The sequence below is a fragment of the Globicephala melas genome, chromosome 7 (genome assembly GCF_963455315.2).
Source record: "Globicephala melas chromosome 7, mGloMel1.2, whole genome shotgun sequence".
Classification (NCBI taxonomy): Eukaryota; Metazoa; Chordata; class Mammalia; order Artiodactyla; family Delphinidae; genus Globicephala; species Globicephala melas.
The window spans coordinates 114,453,630-114,466,978 of NC_083320.1; the positions used below are offsets into that span (position 1 = coordinate 114,453,630).

The window sequence follows — 13,349 nt, forward strand, 5'->3', positions numbered from 1 at the left end:
AATGAATATATTGTGGCAACTGAAATGAAGAAACCATGGATAAGTTTTTAAAGATTCAGATATATCAAAACAAAAGCGACTGAATCGTACACTGTAAATGTACAAATCCTCGTGTGGGAATGTTCAACAACAGCTATATTCACAGTAGCCAAAAAGCAGAACCAACACGAATGTCCATCCATTGACACATGGACATACGATGGAATATTATGCAGCCATGGAGTACCAATACAGGCTACAATATGGATGAACCTTGAAAACATTACGTCAAATGAAAAACACCAGACACGTATTTGTATGAGTCCAGTTATATGAACTGTCCGAAGCAGGCAAATCTAGTGCAGGCAGAAAGTAGGTGGGTGGCTCCCAGGTGCTGGAGGAGCGACGTGGAGAGCCAGCGTATGCGGAGGGCGCTTCCGTTAGGGGTGAGGGGACAATATTATGGAATCAGAGAGTGGTTAGGGTTGCACAACTTTGTCAATTCACTAAAATGCATTAAATTGCCTACTTTTAAAGGGTTCTGTATAGGAAATTACAGCTCAAAAAAAAAGATAAAAGCAAAATGATCTAAATCTACTACAGCAAAATATGAGGACATGACAAAGCTTGACATTTGGTACACAGACATGTATTATATAGTCTCCATACCTTTCTGTATGCCTGAAATATTTCCTTTTAAAAAGGGGGTACAGCAACTTTTTAAAAGTGTGGTATGGCACGAGGAAAAAAACAGTGCCAGAAAAGGAAAAGATCCAGAAACAGACCCAGGTTTGTATAAGAACATAAGCATATTTCAAAGGATCCATTTCAAATCCTGGGAGGAAAACAGATTATTCAAAATACCAACAGCCATTTGGAAAAACAAATCCGGAAGTTGGAGTCCATTCCAGGACCTGTCCACCTTCCAGAGTTCAATGAAATTTCTGATAAACAACTGGGTCGTCACATCCCCATCATCCTCCTCTTGGCAAAAAAGTCTGTGATGAGGTTACTCTAAAAAGCTCCAATAAAAACAACAATAGCATTAAAAATGTTGTGGGCAAACTGATTTCTTAGAAAAGGTTAAGTCGTAATTCCAGTTGTACCCCGATCACCAAGTAGTAGGTTTGCTGAGTACTAACTGTAAAGTCCTTTACACGAAGCATGCGCTTAAGTGCTGTGTTAATTACAGCACCTGGAACTGAATATCACTAATCAGAAAACTCTTCACTGCATAAGTTCTGGATAACGGGAAAAGAAACACATTCACTCATCAATGTTTAGCACCAACTAAGCACAGAACACTGGATACGCAGGGACGAATGAAACAAACTGCAACAGAGCAGGGGATGGAAGTCTAGTAAGACAGAGACATGGCATAACACTCAACAAGAAAAGACAGGCAGAAGGAACTCAGAGGGAACAGCAAAGAAATCTGCTTGCATCATGTGAGAGCCCATAGTAAGACAGTTTATAAGAGCAATCCCACCCTGCCAACAGCATGGCACTAAGGCAACTACCACACCTAAGAGAAAGAGTACACATTCTTCACCAGGTATCTTATGAGATTAAAAATATCTTCAAAGGCTGTTTTTGCTCTACAGTTTCAATCAGCTGAAGAAGAATCAGGATGAAAAGATTAATTAGGAGTATCTTCAAATGATCTAAAATTAGGTCCTAAGAATCTATGTAGTGGATAGAACAGTGATTTCAGGCTATCTTTCAAATAGATATCCTGAAACCATGTGATCACAGAGTGGGAAAGAGGAAAAAAACACCCCCCAAAGAAAGTTAAGAGGAAAAGAACACCAATTTAATTCAGTCTACCCACAACTGTACCTGTTGGTGGCAGCATCCTGAACACTGGCATTTTTATGACTTAATAAGCTATCTTCTCTTGTAACCTAAGAAAAAGAAATCATAAAAATTAAATCTCCTCAATACATTGTAATAACGTATATGGGAACAGAATCTAGAAAAGAGTGGATATATTAACTGATTCACTCTGCTGTACAGCAGAAACTAACACAACATTGTAAATCAACTATACTCCAATAAAAATTAATTAAAAAAATTAAATCTCTCTCGTGGGTAATAAAGTAATAAATTTACATTCCTTTCCAGTAAAAATAGAAATAATCTGTTTGCTTCAGTTCCAGAAAGAGGTAACCACAACTTATCTATGGAAATATCAGTACTGTACCCAGCACAGCCCTATCCCACGCCCAAATTCATACTCCAAGTTTCCACTTCAATATGTTGGTCTATGAATCCATACGCTTTACTGGACAGCTCTAAATTATTTAAGACACAATGCTATGTTAGTCAATGTACACAGAATCCAAAAAGATTCAATGCCAGAATTTTTCAAATTTACATGATAAAAAGCAGAAACATATTAAGCTGCATATCTGGCTTTGTTTTTCCCTGAGTACAAGGAATATTTCAGAGGAGAATTCTAAAGAGGTCAGTTATTGAGGTATCATTTACATACAGTAAAATGCACACATTTTAAATGTACGGTTTGGTACATAATCAACACTACAATCAACATATGTAACACTTCCACTACCCCAAATGTTCCCTTGAGGCTTCCGATACAATCCCACCAAAAACCCACACACGTGGCCAGCAGTGATCTGTGCTTTCCATAGTTTCATATAAATGGAATCATAGCATCCTTTTGGGGCTCCCTCTTTAGACTAACAGGATGTTTTTGAGGTTCACCCACGGTGTTGCGTGTGTCACTAATGCGTTCCTTTTTTGCGTGCTGAGTAGCTTTCCACTGCATGGATACACCCCAATTTGTTTATCTGTTTACTTGCTGATGGACATTTGGATCGTTTCTAGTGTTCACCTATTACAAACGAAGGTGCCAGGAACACTCACGTACTAGTGCCTGTGTGAACCTGCGCTCTCACTTCTCTGGAGTAAATGCCTGAGAGTGGGGCTGCTGGTCACATGCTAAGTGTACGTTTACTATTTTACCACCTCTTTTTTTCAAAATTAATTCATTAATTTTTGGCTGCATTGGGTCTTTGTTGCTGCGCGCAGGCTTTCTCTAGTTGTGTAGAGCCGGGGCTGCTCTTTGTTGCGGAGCACGGGCTCTAGGTGCACAGGCTCAGTAGTTGTGGCACACGGGCTTAGCAGCTCAACCACATGTGGGAACTTCCGAGACCAGGGATCGAACCCGTGTCCCCTGCATTGGCAGGTGGACTCTCAACCACTGCACCACCAGGGAAGCCCTTACCAACTCTTTTATAAAGTACTTGGAACATTTTATGTTCTTACCAGCCGCGTGCACTGCAGGCAGTCACAGGCCTGTCAGTTGTTAACTTTAGCTATGAATTACAATGTTAGCTGTAGACTTTTTTCATAGATACCCTTTATCAGGCTGAAGTTCCATTCTACTACTAGTTTGCTGTGAGCTTTTATCATGAACAAGTGTTAAATAACGTGAAATGCCTTTCCAAATAAATTGAGACAATTTTCCTTATTTTTTAACATGTTATACTACACTGGTTTTTGAACGATAAACCAACTTTTCTCCTGAAGTAAACCCTACTTGGCCATGGTGTACTATCCTGTTTATAAGCTGTTCAGTATGATTTGCTTCCGCTTTGTTAAGGGCTTTCGAGTCCATGTTCAAGAACAGTCCTGGTCTGTAGCTGCTTTTCTTGTATTCTCCTTCTCTGGCTTTGGTGTCAGGCTAAGACTAGCCTCATAAAACGAGTTGGGAAGTGCTCCCTGCTTTTCTAATTCCTGAAAGAGCTTGTGTGGGACTGTCATTACTTCTGCCTTAGATGTTCAGTAGGCCTTAACAATGAAGGCGTCTGGTCCTGAATTTTTCTTTGTGGGATGATTTTAACTATAAAACAAAATCTTTCATTTAGGGCTATTCAAGTTATTTCTCTCTTGTTCAAGTCAAAACAGATCCAAAGTACAACTGAAACGTAAGGTGACGAAAAGCTGTCACCACCACTGCTGCTACAACAGGTAGTGTCAACATCAGGACCAACACTTACTAAACACTAATTCTGTGCCAGAAGCCATTCTGTGGCCTTTACCTTTATCATTTTATTTCATCCTTATAACCCACCTTCGGGAAGGTATTACCATTACCCCTTTTTAAACATAATTAAACTGAGGCTCAGGGAAAGTAACTAACTTGCCAAGTCACAAAGCTAATCGGTGACTAGCTACTAGTAGATTAGAAACAGGATTCAAACTCCAGTTGTCTGATTCCAGAGCGTGTACTGCCGTATTTTATATATAAATATTATGTTTTATCTTTACACTGGGGTGAGAAGGTACATAAAGTGCATGAACGACATTCCTCAAGTCCTCTCAGCTCTCTTCAAGGTCTGTGCCTGGGAACACAATGGGTAAAGAGCCCCTTCCCAACAACAGGATTATTTTGAAATCCTAGTTGACAACCGGACTTGGTGAGACAGGCTTCTGTCCTGCTTCAGTGCAGAGGATAATCTGAAAGTTGGGGAGGGCCAAGGAAAAGCTGATTTTGAGAGCATGGACGCCATCAACTTCATGGGGGCTGGTCCCTACCCACTGCACCCTTCATGAGACGACACAGCCAACTCTTCGCCTTATAACCATCACTCTGTTGCCAATAACATCACAATTTTGTTGAATTGGGGGTAGATGGGTGGTGGGGAACAATGAATTGATGAAGACAGACCTAGAGTCATAGACTTAATATTGACAGGAACCTAAAAATCACTGTAGAGTTTCCAGCTATAAAGTGACAAAGATTAGGGACTCACTTCTACAGGAATTTGACTTTTTTTTTTAAACTTCTTATACTGTAGAGCAGCATCTTTACTGTTTTTATCCTGTGACTCCCCGCTCTTAATCTTGCCCGAGTAGAATCTGGAGTTGGGAAGGCATGTGCCATCTTTTTTTTTTTTCCTTTTTTTGGCCGCACTGTGCTGCATGCGGGATCTCAGTTCCCTGACCAGGGATGGAACCCGCACCTCTGCGGTGGAGGCGCAGAGTCCTAACCACCGGACCGCCAGGCAAGTTCCGGCATTGCCATCTTGAGTGTGCTTCCTGGTACTACTCTCTCTCTAATCACCGGCCAAGTCACTCATGTCTACCGTTTGTATACTTTCCTTGTTCTACAGGGTCTCCTTCCACTTCACCAGGACCCTCGTAAAGGCAGCTTACCTTCTGCACTGCTTCTACATGAGCCTTCAAAATGTTACTCTTCAAGTCAGGAGGAACTCTCCTGGCATTCAGTGCTGGGCTGTCGATGGCATTATTCAGACATTTCTCAGTTAACTTCACCACTTCCTCCTAGATATTAAAAATATACTGTAAGCAACTCTGAGAGAATATAACTCAATGCAAACAGAAAAGGACTGATGAAATTTCATATTCAGACAATCAGGGAATCATGTGTCTCAGGCAGTCATATCCTACTCCAGGAAGAGTCGACTCTTACATGGGGTTTCAAACTAAGGCACAGTAATCACAAACAAGAACTATGACTTGGCAGGGACCCCTGGAAATCATCTAGCCCAATTTCCTGTCTTTAAGCAACTGAATAACTAACGCTACCACCCTGGACAAATGCCTGAAATAAACCACAAAATGTGTGTGCCTTTGGCTGTAATTAATTTCAATTGGATTTTAGGTCAGGCCCTACGCAGGCTAAACCCTGTGATTCTGGAACTGTCACCAGGTAGATGACTGTGTTTGAGATTATGTTACATGGCCAGAAGGAGGTCACTATCAGGTAAAGACTTAACGAAAATGATAAAATAAAGTCCAAGTCCACTGAATGAAGATCATAATTGAAACAATATAAATTAACTATTATGAAAGGAAATGGGAGAAAGCAAATTAATAAGTTTAAATTATCTGCACTACAAGTGATATTTTACCTGACTTGAATGCCAATCAATAACAACAACAACTACCATTATCATTACTATGGTTACCATTTAACACTGGGCTAAATAACAAACTCACTCTAAATACTTTCTTCGTCTCAGATACAGCTTTTGTTCTATAAAACAGGCTAGCTGCCACGTATGGGATTACATACTGCACCGCTCTTTCACGTTTGAAAATATTTAACTAATGTGCTTATTCTAATCTGTTTTTTCTAAGTGTGGTCTCCACACATCTGCCTCTGGGTGGGATCCTAAAATGTGGATGTTTAACAAGCTTCCCTGTGTGATTCTGATACCTTTAAACGCTTGAGAATCACTACTTTGCACTAGACTGTAACTTCCCAGTCTTTTTTATATTTATTTTTCGCGGTACGCGGGCCTCTCACCGTTGTGGCCTCTCCTCCGTTGCGGAGCACAGGCTCTGGACGCGCAGGCTCCGCGGCCATGGCTCACGGGCCCAGCCGCTCCGCGGCATGTGGGATCCTCCCAGACCGGGGCACGAACTCGCGTCCCCTGCATCGGCAGGCGGACTCCCAACCACCGCGCCACCAGGGAAGCCCTAACTTCCTAGTCTTCAGAGTGGTTCTCAGCAAGTGAAAGAAGACCTGATGCCCTTTCTCAACCATACCTACTTCACCACCAGATGACCCAGCAAGCCCACCTCTGGGCTTACATCCAAAGGAAACAAAATCACTATCCCAAATAAACCTGCACCCCGATGTGCACTGCAGCCACGACATGGAAACAACCAGAGGGCCCGTCAACAGGTGATGAAGAGGATGTAAAATACCCACACGCGCGCACACACACACACACACACACATACACATAAATACACACACACAAGGAAATACTGTTCAGCCTTTAAAAGGAAGGAAATCCCGCCATTTTCAACAACACAGATGAAGCTGGAGGCCTCGTGCCAAGTGAACCAAGCCAGATAGAGAACAACAAATATTGCACGGCACTACTCAGATGTGGGACCTAAAAAAAAATTCCAAATCAGAAACAGAGAGCAGAATGGTTGCCAGGGGCTAGGGGGTGGGATAGCAGAGGGAGGCTGGTACAAGTTATCAGATGCATAAATCCCGAGGACCCAATGTACAGCATGGTGACTACACTTAATTATACTGTTTTCTACACTTGAAATTTGCTGAGAGAGTAGATCTCAAGTGCTCTCTCCAAAAAAACAAGACAAAAAGGTAACTTACGTGAGGTGACAGATATGCCAACTAACTGGACAGCAGGAATCACTTCACAATGTATACTTACAGCAAATCATCCAGGTGTACGCTTTGAAGGTATTTAGATGTTATTTGCCAATTGTGCCTCAGTAAAGCTGGGAAAGTAGCATGGCTAGTTCAAATGCTCTGACATTTTCTTTTCAGAGACAATTACATTGCAGACTTGACATTATTTGCTCATCATTTATATTTGCACATCACAGGATTCTCAGAGCAACCTGCCTCTGATATAGGCAAGTATTTATTTTCCTGCCCATATTAAAAACAAAAACAAGAATTCAACACACGTATCACAGGTAAAAGTACCCGTGACTGTTACCATCTTTCTGGAAGGCAATTTTGCAAAAGTACCAAAGGCTTTAAAATTATTCCTGAAATTTGACCTAACACTGTGCCATACCATGCGCCTTGCAGGATCTTAGTTCCCAGACCAGGGACTGAACCTGGCCCAGACAGTGAAAGTGCAGAGTCCTAACCACTGGACCACCAGGGAAGTCCCAAACCTAACACTTCTACGCCCCAGTAAAATAATCAAAGATGATGGCAGATACTTACATAAGACTATCAGAGCCCTGATTATGACGGTGAAAACTAGCAACAATCTAAATGACCAGTAGGAGACTGAGTAAATGCAGTGATGATATATGCATGCCATTCAACTATTATCAGTAATATGTTATTGAAATAAAGAGAGTTATAATGGATTGGTTATAAAAAAGTGTTAGTGCATTTTTATTTAAAAAAATATATATCACATTTCAAGGTTTGGTTTAAAATGTTAACCATAGTTACCTCTTAGCACTGGGGTAACGGAGGTTAGATAATGTCCTGCTTTTTAAAATCTGTATATTGTGTTACTATGCTGCTGATATGTCTGCCTTGGATGGCCAAAATGTGCAAACAGAAGACCGAAAGAACTAAAAAGACACTCTGATTCCTAAACACCCCAAATTAGACCTGTTCTAACATGACTGGATGCTCCAACTCTCCTGTAGAGCTGTCCTTGCTGCCATCAGTCAGCTTAGTTAGAAGCTTAAGTCGGGTTAAAGTCATCCAAAGTCTGCTTCAGTTTGTTACCAAGCAAGGGGTCGTGTGCTCGCAGCACAGAAAGCCAAACTCTGACAGTGGGTGTTTGCAGCAAAGTAGGGTGCCAAGCAAGGAGAACGGGCAGATCATGTGCAAAAGATCTGAACTCCCCGACGGCTTTCAAGCAAGGGTCTTTAAAGACACTGTTAGGGGAGAGGGTCCAGGATACGTGATCAACCTGTGGACCTCCTTCTGATTGGCTGGTGGTAAAAAGGGTGATGACTCGGGAACCTCAACCTTCTGGTTCCAACCAGTCTCGGGTTGACATGCTTGTGGTCAGCATGTCGTCACCATCCCGCAGAGGGTGGGGGTCTCAGCTTCTGCAGAACAGCTCAGAGATACGCAGCAGACGGTTATCCACATCCCTTCAGGAGGAGCTAGGAGCCCTGTGACTCTACTGTCCTAATCATTAACTGCTAGAGTCAGCTCTCTGGAACTCAGGAAAGGCCCAGGAGGCTACAGCCTGTTTCCCACAAACAAGAAACGGGGGACATGGAGAGGCTTTTTGTTCCTGGGAGGGCCCCACGGGGTCCTGCTTGGTTTCAGTCCCCCCTTTTCTTTGATCCTCCTCAATCCTGAGGGGAACAGGGGCAGGATAAGAAAGGGAATGAAGTTTTTGGATAGAGAGATTAATCATAAACTCAGCAGGGCCACTCAGTGTTTGAAGTTCTCAACCGGAATGCCATCAGATCTAAACTCAAAACCACTCTTGAGGGCTTCCCTGGTGGCGCAGTGGTTGAGAGTCCGCCTGCCGATGCAGGGCACATGGGTTCGTGCCCCGGTCCGGGAAGATCCCACATGCCACGGAGCAGCTGGGCCCGTGAGCCATGGCCGCTGAGCCTGCGCGTCCGGAGCCTGTGCTCCACAATGGGAGAGGCTGCGACAGTGAGAGGCCCGCGTACTGCAAAAAACAAAACAAAACAAAAAAACCACTCTTGAAACAATCCTGGCTAGAAGAGAAGTCTTATTTCGGAGAGCTCCTTCTTTAAATGGCTCAGAAAAACTGAAACTGTTTAATTGAAAAAAAATTACATAAGCCTTTTAACTAAAGTGAAGTTCTTTTTAGTTCTAACCTTGGAGAGATGCAAAGAGTTATTTTAAAGTTGGTATGGCTCACTCTTTTTGAGAATTTAATAAAATTTGGACCCACTTTCCAGAAAAACGTATAAGTGAATCAAAGACAAGAACATGTATTCAATTTCATAGGGTTTAAGGCACTCCTTATAATGATTCATGGGCAGATCCATGATTTGCAAGAATCTTGCTTCAGAAGAATACACAATTTGCCTTGTATTTTACCTAAATATACACAAAAGTTTTAACCACTTTATGAGCTTTCTTCCCCTTCAACTGCTGAATGTATCTAAATGAAGCCAGAAGAGTCCCTGAGATCATGATAAAAGAGATGTGAACTTTTAGAGCTAGCTTACCACGTAAACTAAAAAATGCTAAGATACCAACAGCTTAACAGCCTGATTTCCAGACTTAAGAATTATTCTTTGAAAAACTGGCACCTGGGACTTCCCTGGTGGTCCAGTGGTTAAGACTGTGCTTCCACTGCAGGGGGCGTGGGTTCCATTCCTTGGTTGAGGAACTAAGATCCCACATGCTGCACAGTGCGGCCATAAAATAAAAATTAAAAATTTTTTAAATTAAAAAAATAAAAAACCTGCACCAACAATATTAGTATAATATTAGTAACTATTCTTTAAGCTGAAAATGTCAAGAGGTAGCAGAATACGCCATCCCCAAATATGCCACTTTGGGGCATATTATTTTGAGCTGAAGGCAATTGAGAAGAAGCAGATAGAAGAAACGCTCTGTCCTTACCCTATATGCCTAAAAGCAGAACGGAAGTTTACAAAGGAGTCCCTCCTTCCCTCTCTACCAGGAAGGACAAATGTTAGTCCCTGCAAACAACTCAAACCCTTACCATGAAAAGCAAGGACCTGAAGCTGTATAACAAGCCTTACTGCCGTTTACCCCGCCTTTCCAGGTGCTCTCCACCAACTCACCTTTCTTCTTTCTGACTTCAGCTGAAGATGGTATTTGGCTGCAATTCTAGCCACCTCTGAGAGTTACTCATTCTTCCCTGGTATTTCTCATCTACACTTGAGATACACATATCAATAAACTTCTGTTTTTCTCTTGTTAATCTGTCTTTTGAAACAGAGGTCTCAGCCAAGAACTGAGAATGGTAGAGGAGGAAATTATTTTTCTCCCCTTCAGCAATTACTGTCAAATAGGAAGTATTTGCCTTTGCATTTGTAAAAGTATCATTTCTATTTACTACTTACATAATACACAACAGCTCACAGATCCCTGGACAAGGGTGACCTTTGCATGGCTAATATCTGAAGACTTCCCCAAAGGGAAGTCACACCCATCACCACACCTTCTGTGTCCAAATTGAGGGTAGAGGGAAAGAAAGTAACCACTTACAGAACCAGACTATCAATAAAACGTTTGGAATCACTTGTGTCAGGGACAAAATGGAGACGGTCAACACGGGCACACAAAGGACACTTAACCTAACCTTGCACAGAACGTACAGCTCTTCCTCTGAGGTCAGCAGAAGACCCCAGCCAAGCCCCACACACCAAGTCCGTCCAAGCCAGCTCTGGGCTTCCTGTTCCCCTAACTCAGCTACTCTGATCCAAATAAGAAAGAAGACCACTAGGCAACCAAGTAGCTGAAAAAAACAAAAAACTTCTGCATGTCTCCCATAAAACCCCTATTAATCTGTCAGCAACTTGGAACTTACTGCTCCCACAGTCTTGCGTTTCCAGGCTTGCAGGTCAAAATCCTTGCAATAAGTTCATCTTTTTGCTTTGTTCTATTCAGAGTGGGTTTTGCTATACTTTTTGGTTATACCCTATTAAGGTTCGGATACAAAGAAAATCAAAAGCGTAAAAACGACAAAGATTATTCCAAATCTTGTGTGGTAGCAACCCGCTGCTAGATTACATTCCCAACAAGAGAAGGACAACCTGCAGGCCAAACCTGGCCCACACCTGCTGTAGTAAGTAAACCCGATGGGAACACGGCCACCCCCAGGCCCAGCGGCTGCTCTCCTGCCACGGTGGCAGAGTCGAGTACAATGACAGAGACTGTACGGCAGCCTAGACTAAACTATTTACTGACCTTTTAAGGAAACAGGCTGCCAACCTGTGGTCAAGAGAACAGTCATCGTGCCTGATTTTTAATGCCTTCCCTAAAAAGATGAGCGTTTAAAGACCACGCCTTCACTGTGCCCCGATCCCACTAACAAACGCAGGTTAGGTTTTGTTACTTTAAGCATTCTGTAAAATTTTCTGATCAAGGAACAAGAAAAAAATGATTCTTGAAATGAAATTTGAAGATCAAGAAAATTCTGGAACTGTCTCAAGTAATTAAGAAGAAGAAGGTAACTCAAAAATCTATTCATCTTGACACAGCATAAGCCCTAAAGGACTTCCAACACGAGGTCAGGCAGACACTGTGAACACATTTCCAACACGAGGAGGCCCCAAGGAATGGGAGAATCCCCACAATGACACTGGGAGTCATCAGTGTCAGCATCCCCAGGCTTGCCTCACGCCACCACCAAAAATCCAAAGAGTTGATTAAGTTAGTCTTGGCCTGAGGAACTTCCCACGCTGGGGAACCTGCTGCTTCCTAAGGCATCCTGTTCAATCTGCAGGTACCTTAGGACGCGTTTTCCGACACCGAGGTGAGATCTGCATAACTCTATCATTCTCGCTGACCCTAACTCTTCTCTGAGGCTACTAAAGATCAAGTCACTTTACTTCCTGTGTCACAGCATACACAGCTCTTCAGATAATCCCGAGTTACTGATCCTCCGCCGTAACTGTGTCTCAAGACCCCTCACCATACTTTCTCAAACCCCTTTCGTTTGCCTAAGTTGCTTTTCTCTCTCTCACTTTGTCATACTGTGGTTGGATCCCCCCTTTCAAGCCCTTTCAGTTAATACAACAGAGACGTTTCAGCAGCCACACTTCACACTCCGTTTACAGATTCTCAAACATTTTTCACACATGCTTGTTACATTCTACCTCCCGACCCTAATCCTACACTTGTGTCAGACTTGGCATAATATATATTCTTAAATCCAAACCATCATTCCAGCCTGTCAAGGTCTTCGTGGATCCTGACTTTTGTCTTTCAAACTGTACTTCCCAGCTGTTGCCAACTGAAAATTGAGCATAGGAGATCTGCGGTATTTCTATGGGTGAGACAGGTCCAAGTTTCCAGAGGGCCAAGATTTTGTCATTCTTCTGTGGATTCCCCGCAATACTTATTATTTTATATCTGATAAAAAGTAAACAATAAACAGGTCTGTAGGACTGAATCAACAGTGTACGGTTCTCAAGTGACCCTACCGACCCTGGGTGACGCGGGTCTGACGGGGAGGAGAGCGCTCTGAAGTGGCTTCTCAAGACATGAGCTTGCGTCCACTCTGCTTTCAGTAGCACTAGTCCGAGCCTCGCGATTCTGTGGCTGGCTTAGAGCTTCTCAGTTACCCAATTCTTAGAGCTAATCATCCGACAACTGACACTTGGTTTTAGAATATATTTTATTTACAACAGGCTTTTCAGCCTAAAATTACTCAGTAAAGCTGATATTAAGATTAATTTCTTACATGTTTCCTTAAGCAAACATTAACTGTTGATGGCAGAGGTAGAGAAATCAGATAAAATGTTGCTGCCATATCAGCAAAGGATGTTGCAGCCATCAAGCCACCACATTATAGCTGCCTGACAGTGAGCCCTGAGGGAACTCAGGACTGAAACAAATGGGCTGCCCACTGTCAAGTTCATCTAGCACAGCCACTGCAGCTCCCTCCCCCAACACGGTGCACCCTGAGGGGACTCAGGATGGAAAAGCACAGGATCTTGGCCCCAGATAGTTGAGGTACATATCAAAAGAATGATTTCAGTGAGCCCAGACTCTTGTATCTTCCCATATATAGAAAAGCACTAAATTCCTTAATGTGAGATGCCTGGTTTTCTTTTTTTTTTTTTTTGCGGTACGCGGGCCTCTCACCGCCGCGGCCTCTCCCGTTGCGGAGCACAGGCTCCGGACATGCAGGCTCAGCGGCCATGGCTCACGGGCCCAGCCGCTC

The 13,349-nt window shown here is 42.8% G+C and overlaps 1 protein-coding gene across 3 annotated transcripts in view; it reads right to left on the reverse strand.

Moving 5' to 3' along the window:
• EPB41L5 (erythrocyte membrane protein band 4.1 like 5) overlaps positions 1–13,349 on the reverse strand; it is a 145,351-nt gene that overhangs the window by 17,502 nt on the left and 114,500 nt on the right. For all 3 annotated transcript variants that reach the window (XM_060301523.2, XM_030849649.3, XM_030849645.3), the window contains 2 exons: positions 5,164–5,292; positions 1,819–1,883 (listed from right to left, as the gene is read on the reverse strand). In XM_060301523.2, the coding sequence (XP_060157506.1) occupies positions 1,819–1,883; positions 5,164–5,292 (194 nt within the window). The remainder of the gene's footprint in view (positions 1–1,818; positions 1,884–5,163; positions 5,293–13,349) is intronic.